This window comes from Neofelis nebulosa, chromosome 4, assembly GCF_028018385.1.
Source record: "Neofelis nebulosa isolate mNeoNeb1 chromosome 4, mNeoNeb1.pri, whole genome shotgun sequence".
In the NCBI taxonomy this organism is placed as follows: Eukaryota; Metazoa; Chordata; class Mammalia; order Carnivora; family Felidae; genus Neofelis; species Neofelis nebulosa.
Window position 1 is genome coordinate 60,343,779 of NC_080785.1, and position 18,651 is coordinate 60,362,429.

Consider the following 18,651-nt stretch of genomic DNA (forward strand, 5'->3'; position numbering starts at 1 on the left):
CTAACAAATTGATCAAAAACGTTTTAAGCAATATAACGGAACATGAATTTAGAATAATAGTCATAAAACGAATCACTGGACTTGAAAAAAGTATAGAGGACAGCTGAGAATCTATTGCTACAGAGATCAAGGGACTAAGAAATAGTCAGGAGGAGCTAAAAAATGCTATAAATGAGGTACAAAATAAAATGGAGGCAACCACAGCTTGGATTGAAGAGGCAGAGGAGAGAATAGGTGAATTAGAAGATAAAATTATGGAAAAAGTGGAAGCTGAGAAAAAGAGAGATAAAAAAATCCAGGAGTTTGAGGGGAGAATTAGAGAACTAGGTGATGCAATGAAATGGAACAATATCTGTATAATAGGAATTCCAGAAGAGGAAGAGAGAGAGAAAGGGGCTGAAGGTGTACTTGAACAAATCATAGCTGAGAACTTCCCTGATCTGGGGAAGGAAAAAGGCATTAAAATCCAAGAGGCACAGAGAACTCCCTTCAGACATAACTTGAATCGATCTTATGCATGATATATCATAGTGACACTGGCAAAATACAAGGATAAAGAGAAAATTCTGAAAGCAGCTAGGGAAAAACATGCTCTAACATATAAAGGGAGACCAATAAGACTAGTGGCAGACCTATCTACTGAAACTTGGCAGGCCAGAAAGGAATGGCAGGAAATCTTCAATGTGATGAACAGAAAAAAATATGCAGCTGAGAATACTTTATCCAGCAAGTCTGTCATTCAGAATAGAAGAAGAGATAAAGGTCTTGCCAAACAAACAGAAACTGAAGGAATTCATCACCACTAAATCAGCCCCACAAGAGATCCTAAGGGGGATTCTGAGAGTGAAATGTTGCAAGGACCACATAGTACCAGAGACATCACTACAAGCATGAAACCTACAGACATCACAATGACTCTAAACCCATATCTTTCTATAATAACACTGAATGCAAATGGACTAAATGCTCCAACCAAAAGGCATAGGGTATCAAAATGGATAAAAAACAAGACCCAGGGGCGCCTGGGTGGCTCAGTCAGTTAAACGTCCGCCTTCAACTCAGGTCACGATCTCGCGGTCCGTGAGTTCGAGCCCCGCGTTGGGCTCTGGGCTGATGGCTCAGAGCCTGGAGCCTGTTTCAGATTCTGTGTCTCCCTCTCTCTGCCCCTCCCCTGTTCATGCTCTGTCTCTCTCTGTCTCAAAAATAAATAAATGTTAAAAAAAAAATTAAAAAAAAAAAAAAAAACAAGACCCATACATTCGCTGTCTACAAGAGACTCATTTTAGACCTGAGAACACCTTCAGATTGAAAGTGAGGGGATGGAGAACTATCTATCATGCTACTGGAACTCACAGGAAAGCTGGAGTAGCCCTACTCATATCAGACAAACTAGAATTTAAATTAAAGGTTGTAGGGGCGCCTGGGTGGCTCATTCAGTTGAGTGTCCGACTGCAGCTCAGGGCATGATCTCACACTCCGTGAGTTTGAGCCCCATGTCGGGCCCTGTGCTGACAGCTCAGAGCCTGGAGCCTGCTTCGGATTCTGTGTCTCCCTCTCTGACCCTCCCCTGTTCATGTTCTGTCTCTCTCTGTTTCAAAAATAAATAGACATTAAAAAATTTTTTTAAATAAATAAATAAATTAATTAATTAAAGGTTGTAACAAGAGATGAAGAAGGGCATTATATAATAATTACAGGGTCTATCCATCAGGAAGAGCTAACAATTATAAATGTCTATGCACCAAATACGGGAGCCCCCAAATATATAAAACAATTAATCACAAACATAAGCAACCTTATTGATAAGAATGTGGTAATTGCAGGGGACTTTAACACTCCACTTACAACAATGGATAGATCATCTAGACACATGGTCAATAAAAAAACAAGGGCCCTGAATGAAACATTGGATCAGATGGAGTTGACAGATATATTTAGAGCTCTGCATCCCAAAGCAACAGAATATACTTTCTTCTCGAGTGCACATGGAACATTCTCCAAGATAGATCACATACTGGGTCACAAAACAGCCCTTCATAAGTATACAAGAATTGAGATCATACCATGCATACTTTCAGACCACAATGCTATGAAGCTTGAAATCAACCACAGGAAAAAGTCTGGAAAACCTCCAAAAGCATGGAGGTTAAAGAACACCCTACTAAAGAGTGAATGGGTCAACCAGGCAATTAGAGAAGAAATTAAGAAATATATGGAAACAAATGAAAATGAAAATACAACAATCCAAACTCTTTAGGATGCAGCGAAGGCAGTCCTGAGAGGAAAATACATTGCAATCCAGGCCTATCTCAAGAAACAAGAAAAATCCCAAATACAAAATCTAACAGCACACCTAAAGGAAATAAACAAAACAGCAAAGACACCCCAAATCCAGCAGAAGAAGAGAAATCATAAAGATCAGAGCAGAAATAAACAATATAGAATCTAAAAAAACTGTAGAGCAGATCAATGAAACCAAGAGTTGGTTTTTTGAAAAAATAAACAAAATTGGTAAACCTCTAGCCAGGCTTCTCAAAAAGAAAAGGGAGATGACCCAAATAGATAAAATCATGAATGAAAATGGAATTATTACAACCAATCCCTCAGAAATACAAGCAATTATCAGGGAGTACTATGAAAAATTATATGCCAACAAACTGGACAACCTGGAAGAAATGGACAAATTCCTAACCACCCACACACTTCCAAAACTGAAACAGGAGGAAATAGAAAACTTGAACAGACCCATAACCAGCAAAGAAATTGAATCAGTTATCAAAAATCTCCCAACAAATAAGAGTCCAGGACCAGATGGCTTCCCAGGGGAATTCTACCAGGCATTTAAAGCAGAGATAATACCTATCCTTCTCAAGCTGTTCCAAAAAATAGAAAGGGAAGGAAAACTTCCAGACTCATTCTATGAAGCCAGCATTACTTTGATTCCTAAACCAGACAGAGATCCAGCAAAAAAAGAGAACTACAGGCTATATCCCTGATGAATATGGATGCAAAAATTCTCACTAAGATACTAGCAACTTGAATTCAACAGCATATAAAAAGAATTATTCACCATGATCAAGTGGGATTCATTCCTGGGCTGCAGGGTTGGTTCAACATTTGCAAATCAATCAATGTGATACATGACGTTAATAAAAGAAAAGAACAGAACCATATGATCCTGTCAATCGATGCAGAAAAAGCATTTGACAAAATTCAGCATCCTTTCTTAATAAAAAACCTCGAGAAAGTCGAGATCGAAGGAACATACTTAAAGGTCATAAAAGCCATTTATGAAAAGCCCACAGCTAACATCATCCTCAATGGGGAAAAACTGAGAGCTTTTTCCCTGAGATCAGGAACACGACAGGGATGCACTCTCACCGCTGTTGTTTAACATAGTGTTGGAAGTTCTAGCATCAGTAATCAGACAACAAAAGGAAATCAAAGGCATCAAAATTGGCAAAGATGAAGTCAAACTTTCACTTTTTGCAGAAGACATGATATTATACATGGAAAACCTGATAGACTCCACCAAAAGTCTGCTAGAACTGATACATGAATTCAGCAGAGTCACAGGATACAAAATCAATGTACAAAATCAGTTGCATTCTTATACACTAACAATGAAGCAACAGAAAGACAAATAAAGAAACTGATCCCATTCACAATTGCACCAAGAAGCATAAAATACCTAGGATTAAACCTAACCAAAGATGTAAAAGATCTGTATGCTGAAAAATATAGAAAGCTTATGAAGGAAATTGAAGAAGTTATAAAGAAATGGAAAAACATTCCGTGCTCATGGATTGGAAGAATAAATATTGTTAAAATGTCAATACTACCCAAAGCTATCTACACATTCAATGCAATCCCAATCAAAATTGCACCAGCATTCTTCTTGAAGCTAGAACAAGCAATCCTAAAATTCGTATGGAACCACAAAAGGCCCTGAATAGCCAAAGTAATTTTGAAGAAGAAGACCAAAGCAGGAGGCATCACAATCCCAGACTTTAGCCTCTACCACAGAGGCTCTGGAATTACATATCCTACTGGAACTTTAATGAAGGTGGTTATCGTGCCTTTCTGAATATTAGCCACCTGTCTGGGACACTGTCAGGGAGTAGGGCTTGGCCTCTGGTCTTTCATGAAGCACATATACCCAACCCCAGTCCTTCCTTCCCAATTCTACCTCCTCCTCAACTTCCTGGATGAAGGCAAAGGAAAAAAATGGACGCTAAGTGATTGTCTAGAACAAATATCCTGCCACATATATAAAGGAGATCATCTAAAAACAATCTAAATATTTTATCAGAAGAGAATTAATGGATAGTTTATATAAGATCCATGTAGCCCATCCAATGCTAAGGTTGAAAAGAATGAGGCAAACCTGTATGTTCTGATACAGGAAAATGTCCAAGATAGGTCATTAAATACTCAATGTAATTTGAGAAATCCTATGTATAGCATGTTCCTGTCTTTATGACAAAAGTTAAAAATACATATGTGTATGTATATGCATATCATATTTAAATTAGCTTATAAATGCACAAAATGTTGGAAAACATCACAAGACACTCCTAACTGATTATTCCTGGGTAGTGGGGTTGGAGGAGAAATGGGAAGAGGTGACTTTATCCTACTTAATGAACTATTGACACAGTTTATAACATGCATGTATCCTTTTCATTATTTTATAATACTATTTCTTAAAAAGGTAGAAATCTGATGATGCAACTCTTTTCCATAATACAATAAGCTTAAATATTATGAAGTAATCAGCTTAATTTTCTTGTTAATCGTATGAGATCATTAAGAAGGACGCTTGTTTAGAAAATTTAAAAATATAAAGCAGTATTCTCTTTCAAGGTTCATAAATAAAATATTCTGTGCTGAAAATCTGTGTATATCCTTTTCTCTATTTTAATAATTATATTTTAAATAATTTTACTGATCTTAAATACATTGTGCTGTGTATTAGGATTGGAAATGTAAATCACCTGATTTTACTGAGATTAAAATAAATGTCTTTGTCATATGAGGACTTTAAGATACAAAACAGATGAACATAAGGGAAAGGAAGCAAAAATAATATAAAGACAGGGAGGGGGACAAAAACATAAGAGACTCTTAAATATGGAGAAGAAACAGAGGGTTACTGGAGGGGTTGTGGGAGGGGGATGGGCTAAATGGGTAAGGGGAACTGAGGAATCTACTCCTGAAATCATTGTTGCACTATATGCTAACTTTAAAAAAATAAATTAAATAAATATAAAAAAATAAAAACTAAATGTCTTTATATTATTCTAAATTATAATACCTAATCCTCAGAGACCCATCTCCCAAATATTCTTCCTTTTCCCCCAATTGTCCTTTCCTTTGTATTTCACCATTTAATTTAGTCTATATTTTCAATAAAGCCTTCCAAGAACAGAATTTTGAATAATGAAAAGAGCATTTGCAGGAATGAAAGGCATAAAGGCATTAAATTGAATGGTGAGCATGAAAAACTACTATAGAAACATAAATCTAAGGAATGGAAAGAAAAGAGGATAGCTGGCTCATGAAGATGTTTTTTCTGCAAGTAAAAGGATCTAACTGACTTTTTTTTCTAGAGAGAAAGAGAGAGAGAGAGAGAGAGCACGCAAGCAGGGGAGGGGCCCAGAGAGAGGGAGAGAGAGAATCCCAAGCAGGCTCTGTGCTGTGTGCTGTGAGCATGGAGATGATGACCTGAGCTCACATCAAGAATCAGACGCTTAACCCATTGAGCCACCCAGGAGTGCCTCGACTAACATTTTTAAATGAGATGCTCTGATATCCATTTTTAAAAGATCCTGCTGTTGAGCACCTGGGTGGCTTAGTTGGTTAGGCGACCAACTTTGGCTCAGGTCATGGTCTCACAGTTCATGAGTTCAAGCCCCAGGTCAGACTCTGTGCTGACAGCTCAGAGCCTGGAGCCTACTTCAGATTCTGTGTCTCCCCTCTCTCTACCCCTCCCATGCTCACACTCTGTGTCTCTCTGTCTCTCAATAATAAATAAACATTAAAAAAATTTTTAATAAATAAAAGATCCTGCTGTATCTTATTCTGGAGAGTGCATTTTAAGGTGATGAGCCTGTAAGATGAGAGATCAGTTAAGTAGTTAATGACAGTAGCCCAGGCAAATAATGATGAAAACTTGAACTAAGCCAGTTGCTATCTGGGTGATAAAAAAAGAAGGGATGTTGAGAGATGTTTGTTATTTATGGTTTTGCAAAAAACACAGGGCATAAGTTTTATAAGCTTATACAAATATGTCTACACAGTAGTTTATACTACTTGAGAATTCCTGAAAGTAGGGAATTAGGTTTAAAAAATCTAGGGGCAGGATTACATGACAGTAGGTATGTAAATGAAAGTGTTTGTGTTACTTGACAAAAGGTTTCTAAACCAAGTTCTAGCGTTCTACTCTAAGAAAGCATCCGACTAAATTTGCTGCCCGTCGCTGGATAGATTTCTTGAGCTTTGATTCTAGCTGTCTCTTAGACAATTTCTCTTGGTTTTCCACCGTAACCACATCCTAATGCAGTCTAAACTCATTATTAAACTTTAAACTCTTCCAGCCTGGTTCCCCTGACCCCACCATTTCCCTAGTCACCCAGCTTTACAACTTTATTTTCACCTTTGCCTTCATTTCCAATCAACTGCCAACCTATTCTCAGTGTCTCTGATCTTTGTCCTAGCCTTCCCTCTCTCTTTCAAGTTCAGGATTTTTTTTTTTTTTTCACCTGAGTTCTCGAAATAATGTGCCTCCTTCCTATGTTGCAGTGTAACTCTGCCTAACCCATATCACGCATTGCATCTAGAATCAGTGTTCTGAAACCGTGTGTGTGCTCTTGACCTTCCCCTGCTTATAATCTGTCGGGGCAAGTGAATATTTCATTTAATGAGATTGCTTTGGAAAACTTTGTTATTATCTACTAAAGTTGAATATACAAATTCTCTATTTCATCCACTTCACAACTAGATTTATATTTAACAAAAATATATATCTATAGATGCATCAAAAGACAGGCACTAGAATGTTTATAACAACTTTATTCATAATAGCCACAAGCTAGAACCAATCCAGTCTAGACTAGATAAATGAATTGTGGATGTCAATGCAATTCAATAGTATACAACAATGAAAAAAGTCATTCTTATATCAAATTCTAAAACAGGCAAAATTAATAACTGGTGTCAGAAATCAGAATAGTAATTTTATTTTAGGGAGGAGGAAGAAAGTGGTTACTAGGAAAGGGGACAGGAGAGAAACTTTGGAGTACTGGAAATTTTCTATCACTTTACCTGTATGTAAGTTACATGGTGTTTTTACTTTGTGAAAATAAAAAACAAACACATATATTCACATTCACATCCTTCAGTGACTCTTCACTGTTTACCAAATTATCTCCAAACTTTTAAACCTGCAAAGCAGGACTGTAGTTAATGATCTGCTCCAATCTGCCTTTCCAATCAATGTAGACACAATTGTTTTCCATGTTCCCTAGCACATATCCTTCATTCCAGCTATATAGTAGCTGTGGGACCCCTACACCACACCTCCCATCTACACAGAACGTGGAAGCAAATTACTTCATTAAAACATACCAGAATTGAAATTAGGAAGTTTCTGCAGCAACTTTATTTCCCAGAAAAGCTGTAGTGGTATTGGGCCAGATTCTCTGCTACATTCTTTTTGTCCTCCAGTTTTCTGACATACCAGGGAACTACAGATTGTTAGGCCTCTACTACTGGTGAGGTAAGGTCCTAATAGGTTTAGGCTTGGCCAGGAAACCCATTGGTACATGAATAAGAGATTCCTCAGGAAAGAGTGAAACGAGACTGCATGCTGCCGGGGCTAGGAGCCTGACTTGGCTGTGGAATGCTCCTGAGGTTGGTGGACAACAATCAAAACCACAATGATCAAAGTATTTTGCCAAAATCTGGGTCAACATTGATAGCTGTGAGAATCAGATATGGCTGCCAAAATTTCTAGTGAGCAATGGTATCACCGTAGGTGGTAATTTTTGTGTCCATCTCTGTGGAACAAAGCATTAATCAGTCACTGGAAGACACCAAGAATATCCAGGCCCTAGGGAGAAATAAATACAGGAAAAAGAAATGGGTTCAGGTTTTGGCCAACTGAGCTGAGCTTCAGGGCAGGGCTTCCATCTGACTGTACAAACTGGAAGAGTCTGGAGCAGAGTCCTAGTTAAACAGATGAGGTAACTGTGATGGAGACTATGGGGACAGGGCATGTGTGCAGTCTACTGTCGTGCATCTCACACCTTAGCACACAGAACAAGGACTGGGAGAGTTGTTAGAACACAGGTTCCTGGATTCTACCCCAGGGGGTTGTGATTCAAGGTCTCAGGACCTTTTTTAAAGCTTAATTATTTTTGAGAGAGAGAGAGAGAGAGAGAGAGAGAGAGAGAGAGGAGGGGCAGAGAGAGATGGAGACACAGAATCTGAAGCAGGCTCCAGGCTGAGCTGTCAGCACAGAGCGAGCCAGATGTGGGGCTCAAATCCATGGACTGCGAGATCATGACCTGAACCGAAGTCGGCCACTTAACCAACTGAGCTACCAGGTGCCCCTAAAATACGGTTTTAGAAGAACTATCAGGGTTGTGTGGAACAAAACAAATTCTAGCTCCCATTATTGGGGACAGGATATTTAATATGCTACCAGCCATGCTCACACTGAGTTCAGGGACTTGTGTGAGCTGAATGTATGGTGAAGAGATCAGTTCTTCCTGTGCAAGGTAGCAAACGCCAGTGAAAAGGACAACTTACTAGTTTCCCTAATTTTTACAACCATATGGAAGCCCTCTTCTTACTGTCTTGACATGTTCCCTAGAGCTTGCATATAAGGTTTTCCTTAATAGCAGCTTGCTGGCATTTTTAGGAAGTTTCCTGGAGAATTTGCCTAGGCTGGTGATTTATAACCCAGGACCGTTTTGCACATCGGGGACATTTGGCAATGTCTGAAGAAGATATTTTTGTTGTTCACGGCTGGGTGAGGGAGGTACAAGTGGCATCTAGCGGAGAAAGCCCAGGGTTGCCGCTAAACCCCCTACAATACACAGGACAGGTCCCATAACAATGACCTGGCCCAGAAAGTCGCTAGTGCCAAGACTGAGAACTATATCTAGGGATGTATCCGCTGGATTTTGAATTTCCACTTGGGTCTTGTGTCAGGCTACACAGCGCCTTATAAACAGCACTATGTAAATTAATATTATCTGTGTCGGGGATGCTTATAACAACAACAAAAACACATTTATTCTACAAATAAAACCAAAAAACATTTAAACAAAATAAAAGAGACAACTAATAACGGTGGTGAGGGAGGAAGAAAATGCTACAGAAGGATCAAGTTAAGGGGAATTCCTTTAGTGGAATTCTAAACAGGAGCTTTAGGGAAAAGGCAAGAGGGTAAGTGCTGTGCCTCATTCAGCTTTGCAGACCCTGAACTGCAGCATCTTTGACAAATACTGGACTCGACACATATTGACATGAAATGAATGAAAGATGTTAATCCATCCTCTTTTAAGGATTTTTATGCATGAAGATTCTATAGTAGTTTTCTTTCTCTTCTAAACTAATGGTGGTCAATGCCATAAGTTCTATTATTAATTGCAACACTCTGAACATAGTTTAAGTCCATAGAGAACGAGATATAGCTCATTATTGCATTCAGTAAACATATTTTGTTTATATTTATTCTGGTTCTTCCCCTGTCAGAGATAAAAAAACAATTGGTCAGTCTAATTATTTTTAACCAAAGAACATTTACACATTCTTTAGTGTTTAATCAAGCTAAACAATCTCTTTCCTTTTAACTTTTGTTCTCCATCTTAAATTTAATAATTGTGTTTGTTGGAGACTTCTCTAACCTTTGAAAAATCATTTTTAAATTCAAAGACTCTAATGAGAAACAGGACTTTTAAACTCATATTCAGTGACTATTTTTTCCATTTCTTCTGGGCCTGGTTTTATGCTAGACACTTTCATTTTTTTTTTTTTTATTTTTTACTTCTTATTGAGATAGGTAAGTTTAGTGATGTTTTACACATGAAACAACTAACTTAGTTTCAGGAAATATAACCAGTTCATACAGATTACAAATGCCAGAAATAAGATTCAAATTCAGATTTTCTGATTCCAGTGCTAGGAGTCACATGATCAACAATACTATTAGAGCATTTAAATTCCAGCTTTTGCACATCAGAGTAATAGCGGTAATTCTATACCATTGTTTGATTATTAATAATAGAACAACATCGATGACTCAACGGAGGACCAGAAAATAGATTTCAAAGCCTAAAAACAGAAGTTGCCCAACCACCATATTGAATGGTGCCGCATCTAATGCTTTCAAGGTCCTAGCATTATTCACAAAATTAATAGCTTAATTACTGTATCTTCATTTTCAAACAGATAATATTGTCTTAATTATCTATGGATATGTAACAAATTACCCCAAACCTTAGTTAGAACAACGTTTACTATCTCATAGCTGCTGAGATGGCTCTGGCTTAAAGTCTTTCATAAGGTCACAAGGTATAAGCTGGGGCTGCAGGCCTCACGTGAAAGATGGGCTGTGAGATTTGCTTTCAAACTTATCCATGTGGTTGTTGATAGAATTCAGGTCCTCATGGTTTGTTTAGTGGAAGGCTCCCCTTCCTTGTTGGCAAGAGACATCCATTCCTTGCCACTTGGGCCAACTCTCCATAGGAAAACTTATAACATGGCAGCTGGTTTCTAGCAAAGCAAGTGAGGGAGCTACAGCAGGTAAGGAAGACAGAAGTCACAGTCTTTTGGTATAACCTAAGCATAAAATTCACATCTCATCACGATATTATATTCATTAGAAGTTAGTCACTAGGTCCAATGTACACTGAAGAGAAGCAGATTGCCTCAGGGGTGTGAATATCATGAGTTGAAGGTTATTAGGGGCCATTTTTCTGATTGCCTACCATAAGTATTAACCAATTTTTGAGTATGTGAAAAGACAGTTTTTCTATATTTCTTAAATAATTTATCCACTTGTTGAACATTATTCGTAAGATAAAAATCATTCTTGTATCACAAGGCTTTCAAAGCCATCAGACAATTGGCCACTCTGATACAATGGATGGGGTGCTGACTCCAGACTTGAGGAGGTAGAGGGCAAGGGACTTTCTTTACTCCTAGTTCTATCTAAAGTGAGTCTTGGAGGAAAGATATATGTATTAGCCAATGAGGAAGGGAATGAGGAAAGTGATAGAGGGAGATTTTCCAAATAGAAGGAGAACCATGCGCATACGAAGTTTTGGAGATGAGAAAGAACATAGCTTGCTCAGGGCAATACTTTCTTAATCAATTATGTCAAACATTTATACCCATAATCCTAGAGTTTGTGATTGTTCTTAATGAAGTACTGTTAAACTGCTCAGAAGAACTGTTAAATAGCAAATTTGTGATTATTTCTATTTTATCAAAGTAGTTTTCTAATTTGATCCTGTATGATGTATTGGATCTAAGAACTCTAAATTTTTCCTGTCCACATGCACCAACCATATTGCCCTCATCCTGGCAATTTTGCTTCTGCCTGAGGTAATATCCTAAGGCTGAGTCTGCAGAATACCAGATGCAAAACAGAGTTAACAATTATAAATAAATTTGGTCAATCTGATTAATCCACCATAATAATTAAACTGCAAGGGGAGCCTGGGTGTCTCCGTTGGTTAAGCATCTGACTTCGGCTCAGGTCATGATCTCATGGTTTGTGAGTTTGAGCCCCGCGTCGGGCTCTGTGCTGACAGTGTGAGCCTACTTTGTATTCTGTGTCTCCCTCTCTCTGTATACCTCCCCCACTAGTGCTCTGTCTGTCTCTCTCTCTCTCTCTCTCTGTCTCAAAATGAATAAATAAACTTTAAAAAATCAGAAAAAAGGAATTAAACTGCAAATTAAAATATCTTGTTTTACTGTGACACAAAGACACACAACAGAGTAATGGTGAAGAGATTAGATTCTTTTGACCCCCTTGCTTCATTTAGGCATTGGGTCTACTGGTAAATGGTTAATAGTAACATCCTTCATGTAATTAATATCAAGTACTCTGATAAGCAGGATAAAAACTTCTTCAGTTAGTATTTTAAGAGGATGCCTAGTATATAATCTCCATGTGCATACAGTAAACTGATGTATTGTTTTTCAGGAAGGATGTTAGAATAAATGACTACATACAACCTTAGGATAGGGATCTGATTGTTATGAAGAAGACATACACATTAAATTGAATTTTTTTTACTTTAGTTTTTATAATTTTGATTAGGTAGAATTTTGAACATTTGAACCCTTAACCCATGACCAGTCTTGCCCCACCTACACCTCTAACTAACCTCCTCCCAAATTATTTTTGAAGTTTATTCCAGACATCCTATCATTTTGTCTAAGAATATTTCAACATATACCTCTAACAGAGAAGTAGATGCTGATTCTAAACAAAACCATAATAATACTTTCCTTCTTGAAAAACTCAGTAATTTCTTAGTATTATTAAATAATTAGTCTTTATTCTTAATTTTACTTTCTTTTTATATTGAGAGAGATAGATGGATAGATGATTTTGGCCTGCAGGAGATATTTGGAAAAGTCTGGAGACATTTTTGGTTATAATGGAGGGGGTGGGGATATAGTACTGGCATCTAGTGTGTAGAAGCCAGCCAGGTATGCTGCTAAATACACAGAACAGCCCTCCATAATAAAGAATTATCTATTTCAAAGTGTCAATAGTGCCATTTGGAGAAACATAGATGGATAGATGGATAGATAGCTGAATAGATACGTAGGTAGGTGGGCAGGTAGGTAGGTAGATAGATAGGAATAGCAGCTATAACAGACCCAAGTTTATAAAGGGGAGAGATACAAAATATCTATGCTATCAGGTCATGTCAGTAACTGCACAGAAGGCAAAAATAGATCTAAAATTGAAAAGATGATTCAGAGTGTGTAATTATTCCAATCAAAATATCCTATAAACCAGAGGAAATTTCGTGACTTTTTTTAAAAGAATGGAGAATGGTAAGTAATATTAATGGAACATCTGTTGCAGGTGTGGATAAAGAAGGTCAGGAAAGTATGTTTCTTATGTGTGCAGCAGAGTCAAAGGCAGCAATGAACAAAATGCTTAGTAAATACAGATAGAACATGTGTTGGGCAGCTAATGAAAAACCTAGAAAAAATTATTTTGAATTTGCTAAACAATGATCTGTCCGGAATGGCTTTTTTTATGCTAAATGCTATGAATTTTCACAATTGTGACATATTTTTAAGATGAAAATTGATAGTATTTCTTTACTGCAGAAAGAGCTATGCTCATTATTCTCCACACAGAACCCCTGGTAATAATTTACCTAGTGGAGCAGCAGTTCATGCAGATCAAAGCTGCATTATTTAAGTGTGTCCAGGGGGCAGATTTTAGCTCCATATGCCTTATACTTTAAAGGAAAAAAAATGTATCGGTTTGCTTCTTGAGAAACAAAATATGTTTAATAGGTGCTTACTGCAAGTCTAGCAAAACTCACCCGAACTCCTTCCTATTATCTGGGAAGAACCCGCTCCCTACTCTAAATACTCTAAAATCTGGGGGGAGTGCGGAACAATTGTGGGAATGTAAATCTCTTCAAATGAACAGCAGTGTATTTTCATTTAAATTAAACCCGAATGTGAACTAGATTCAGGAAAGGAAATGGCAGAGAGGGAGATAGTCTGGAGTTGCTATAGAATGTGCCTGGCTGCTTTAGCTCCCAGACAACTGATGAAGCGCAACTCTGAGATTTCAGGCCATTTGTATACCAAGCTCCTCCTTTTCTGTAGTCTTCTCTTCTATTGGTAAAATTCTTTTGCAGGGTCATGTAGGGATCCCACCCCTTCTCTGTGTTTTCACTCTGAAGCTCTATACAACTTTACACCTGAATGAACGCCAAACCTCACTGGATATATAAAGGGAACCTTGAAGAGGAATTTCACAGTTACAGTGCAGAAGCAGAGGGAAAGGAATTAACCAGCTCTCCAGCCAAGCAAATCCTCTCCTCACCATGCTTCCTCCTGCCATTCATTTCTATCTCATTCCCTTTGCATGCATCCTAATGAAAAGCTGTTTGGCTTTTAAAAATGATGCCACAGAAATCCTTTATTCACATGTGGTTAAACCTGTTCCAGCACACCCCAGCAGCAACAGCACGATGAATCAAGCCAGAAATGGAGGCAGGCATTTCAGTAACACTGGACTGGATCGGAACAGTAAGTGTGTTTTACTTGCATGGATTTTGTTTTTTTTCTCTTTTGGTAGCATTAGCTCACATTCCTATAGAATCGTTTCATTGCTAACTAACCTGAACCATGTATATTTTGCTAAACAATCTGGGAGTAATCTACTGCATGTGTAGATTGGCATTCTTCCCTACAAAGTTAATGTAACTAAAACAGTGATTTGATAATGCAGGCGAGGACTTAAGTTCTATCAAACATCCAAAAAAGAAAATGTTTCTAGGAATTAAACTGTTGCTTTTTTAAAAATCATGCAAAACGAGAATTTTTAAAAAAGTGTTCTTCTACGTAGTGTACATTCGGGTTGTTTTCTGTGTATTTCAGGACATGTACAATTGTGGTAAAGTGCATAAACGTGACTAACCAAAGTATGTATAGGAAATCACAAGCTTTCCGGGAAAAAAAAAAATGGCTCACAAGGATTTCTAAAATATGTCTGGTGAAATGGTTGAAAGTTTTGATGATGACCAATGTAAAAGAGAGATGTAACTAAAAATATTGGAGAATCCTATTTTTCCAACATAATTACTTATTAACCAGATCCAAATTGGGCTAATTGTATACTTCTGTGAAAGAGTGGGGAAACTTTTATAACTTTAGAGATTTAAAATAATAGCAGTACAATAATATTTTGTACAGGGAGTATTTGTTTTCTTTTCTGTTTGCTGAATTGACACACTAATCAAACATTACTTAGAGGGATTCAAATTTCTTCTCCTAACTTTTGCTTCACTCCTTTCAGGAAAAGTTCACATGCTAGCAAACAGGTTTTCATAGAGACACAGAAAAACAGTGCACAGGAAATCTTACACAAATCTTTTGTTCCACCTCAATTCCATTCAACTGCTAGAAGTAATTTTGACCTTTGAGAAGTCCAAGCAAATAGGGCTATTAATGTCTTTCTAAGAAAACCAAGGTGTTTTCACTTTCTTGAGGATAGTTGCTCTTATGTACAAAGGCGGTATCTGATTATTATTAGATTACTGAGCAATGTGGTGGGTATTCATGGTCAATGAACTGTCACTGCAAAAATGCCAAATCGGTATATACTTGGGGAACAAAAAGCTAGGCAAGTCAAATTCATCTCCGGCTCTTTCCAGGTGCATTCCTAAGGCAGATGCAGGAAGGGAAGCTGGAATCAGAATGAGACAGGCAGAGCACACTGACCAGTCAGCTAGTTTACCCTTTCACTTTAATCCCATGCTCTATACGGATGTATGTGTGTCTACATAAATTGTTTTACAGCTACTGCATCCCTTTAGGCTATGTCTCCCACCTCGGAGCTACTGAGGCCGAGAGACAAAGTCCAACTCCTCACTCAGGATCTACTTCAAATTAGCCTTCAGGATTCCACTTCAAGGCAAGACTACTTCACCGGTCCTTAGCATTTTTATCTTTTAAATTTCAGCAGTCTATCCTTATAAACATTTTTTTTTCTGGTTAACAAACTTTGATTTCTTTTCAAGATTGTTACAGGCAATTTTCCTCAAGTTTGGGTAACAAAGCAATGGAAAGGAACACTCAAACATTTCAAGATTAATTTTTGCTTTAATTGCATAAGGCATGTAACAAGAAACAGCTGATTAGAGAACATACTTAACAGATTCAAATAACTAAACAAAAAGTTTGCCATGACCAGCCTTCAGGAAACGAACACCATGGTTCCTTTTGCAGTTGTAAATCAGACATGTTAGGCATTTTTCTGCCATAAAATTCATGGAAATGTAGCCAAGTTGTTATGGCAACCATACGTTCCTGATTTAGGGGCTTTTATATTCTTCAAATTTTGAGTTGTAGTGACATTTTCCCTTTCAAACATTTTAATATTTGTTTTTAAAAGATAGCTTGGGAATTTAGGTTTAAAACGTAGTTATTAAGGTTGATATGCAAAATGTCAGACTTTGTACACACATGTATGTATGATTCTCTGCAGCTGAATTTTATAATTGAAACAAAATATAGAGAGAGCATACACATTGTACACAATATTTAAATACTTTTCACATTTTCCCAGGAGATTTTTTTAAAAACCTAATTAAAAGCACTTGCAGATATTAACTGATATGACCTGTGAGAAAAAGAACATTATAGTCTCTTAGCTCACTGAAGAAGGAATATTTACACAAGTGTAAGAACTGTTTAACCCTTACTGGGGAGTAAGACTAAAAAACAATGGGATTTTCAAACACTTCAGTAAGCAATTAATTAATGTTACCCATGAAAACAAAAATCAGGCCTAGTTCATTTTATTTCAAAAATGTACAGCCATGTGAACTGATCATTTTCACGGAAGTTATCTCTACACCCATCCAGGCAGATTTTTGCATTGTGAAAATGAAATATATGTTCCCTTTCTATTTAACAACTTGCTATCATTTGGATACAGTTTATGCCATTGCAGATGCCTTTGTTGTTGTTGTTTTTGAAGCGTTCATTTGCTTCTTCTCTTTCATGCACGCTCTTCCGTTTCCTGTAGGTAGAGTTCAAGTGGGTTGCCGGGAGCTGCGTTCCACCAAATACATCTCCGATGGCCAGTGCACCAGCATCAGCCCCCTGAAAGAGCTGGTGTGTGCTGGTGAGTGCTTGCCCCTGCCGGTGCTGCCCAACTGGATAGGGGGAGGCTATGGAACCAAGTACTGGAGCAGGAGGAGCTCCCAGGAATGGAGGTGTGTCAATGACAAAACACGCACCCAGAGAATCCAGCTTCAGTGCCAAGATGGCAGCACGCGCACCTACAAAATCACAGTGGTCACCGCCTGCAAGTGCAAGAGGTACACTCGGCAGCACAATGAGTCCAGTCATAACTTTGAGAGCATGTCGCCTGCCAAGCCAGCCCAGCATCACAGAGAGCGGAAAAGAGCCAGCAAATCCAGCAAGCACAGCCTGAGTTAGAACTCAGACTCTCGACACCAGACTGGCTAGTAACCATCTGCTTTACAGATCTGATTGCTTGGAAGACTCAAGCCTGCCATTGCTATTTTCTTACTTGAAAATAGATGCTTTGTGCTTTGATCAAACCCACCAAGCTGTCCTAAGTATCAGGACCTTCTCTGGGAATAGCTTTTCTTTTTCAAGTTTTTCAAGATGTATGCATATCCTTGAGTGCAATTTGCATTTAAATTCCATGCAACCTGTAGTTTTAATTCCCCATGGTTCTCGAAAGACTGGTGATACTATATACATCACCGAATCATTACTTTTTAAAGCAGAAAAGGGCTTCTTGGTTATCCTCCACTCTCCAGCCCATCCCCCACCCCACACCATCCCCAGCAAAACCCTTTCATAATTAAAGAGTTAAAAAAAAATTGTTGCCATGAATCTTCACAGTAACATTTCAGAAAGGTGCTTTTTTTTTTTTTTTTTTTTTTGGTAATTTTCATGGGAAGTTTAGCAGCCGTGAGTGATCTCCTTTGAAAGAGTGAAAGATATTGTGACATTTCACTTCAAAAATAAGCCCTGTAGCTTTTTACAGTCTCATAGTATGAAATTATACCCTGCATGCTGACCCTTGCTTACAATGGAATGCCAGAAATGCATGGCAGCAGCTAATAAGTAAAACTGATGAACTATTTATTTGTCAATGTTATTATTTAATGAGCTTTCACATGTGATTTTTTTTCAAACTGTTAATTTTTTATGTTTTGAAGCTTTTCCATGTACCTAAATATTTTCCTGTATGATTTGTGGTTGATCTAGAAATATGAGAATACGTGTAGATATGTAAAATAAATATTTTAGTCTCCTTTTTACATATATGTTTTATCATGAACTTTATCAATAGTATGGATCCTTTTAAATCAATAAGATGCTTTGTAAAACTGAAATATATAATACCTTTTTGTTTAATCTGTGCAATCCGAAGGTGATTTAACCTTCAATTCCATCAGTTTCTTTTAACGAAAATAAACACTGCTAAAAGTTGTTGTCCTTGCCTTTAACATGTATGAAAAAGGTGCACGTGTAACAAAATTAGAATTTATGTATCAGAATAATTGATTTCTTTGATAAGGCACATTCAAGTTTTGAAAAAAAAAAGTTCTTCAGTAACAGAGGAGAGAAAGAAAGACAATCTTTTCAGTAAAGGGATGATTTAAAAAGTTGGGTGACAATCCAGTTGTAGTGAGCTGTAATGAGAATATCATATGTATATACACCTGGGATGCCAAGTCTGCTGCCCATTATAATCACCTGGAGGAGATAATTTAAGACCCAATGTCCAGGCTGGCATCCAAATTACATCGTACTTTCTGGGGGTAGAACTCAGATATCAGCAGATTTTAAGGTTTTCCAGGTGATTCCAGCATACAGCTAAAT

General features: G+C 37.6%; 1 protein-coding gene across 4 annotated transcripts in view; it reads left to right on the top strand.

Annotated features, from left to right (window-relative positions):
- SOSTDC1 (sclerostin domain containing 1) overlaps positions 1-18,258 on the top strand; it is a 68,303-nt gene extending 50,045 nt beyond the window's left edge. For 3 of the 4 annotated variants that reach the window (XM_058724919.1, XM_058724918.1, XM_058724917.1), the window contains exons 3-4: positions 14,230-14,310; positions 16,814-18,258. In XM_058724919.1, the coding sequence (XP_058580902.1) occupies positions 14,230-14,310; positions 16,814-17,229 (497 nt within the window). In that variant the 3' untranslated portion in view covers positions 17,230-18,258. Of the gene's footprint in view, positions 1-13,916; positions 14,311-16,813 lie in introns of those variants that run through there. The other variant, XM_058724916.1, reaches the window with a different exon arrangement.
- The last annotated feature ends 393 nt before the right edge of the window (positions 18,259-18,651 follow it).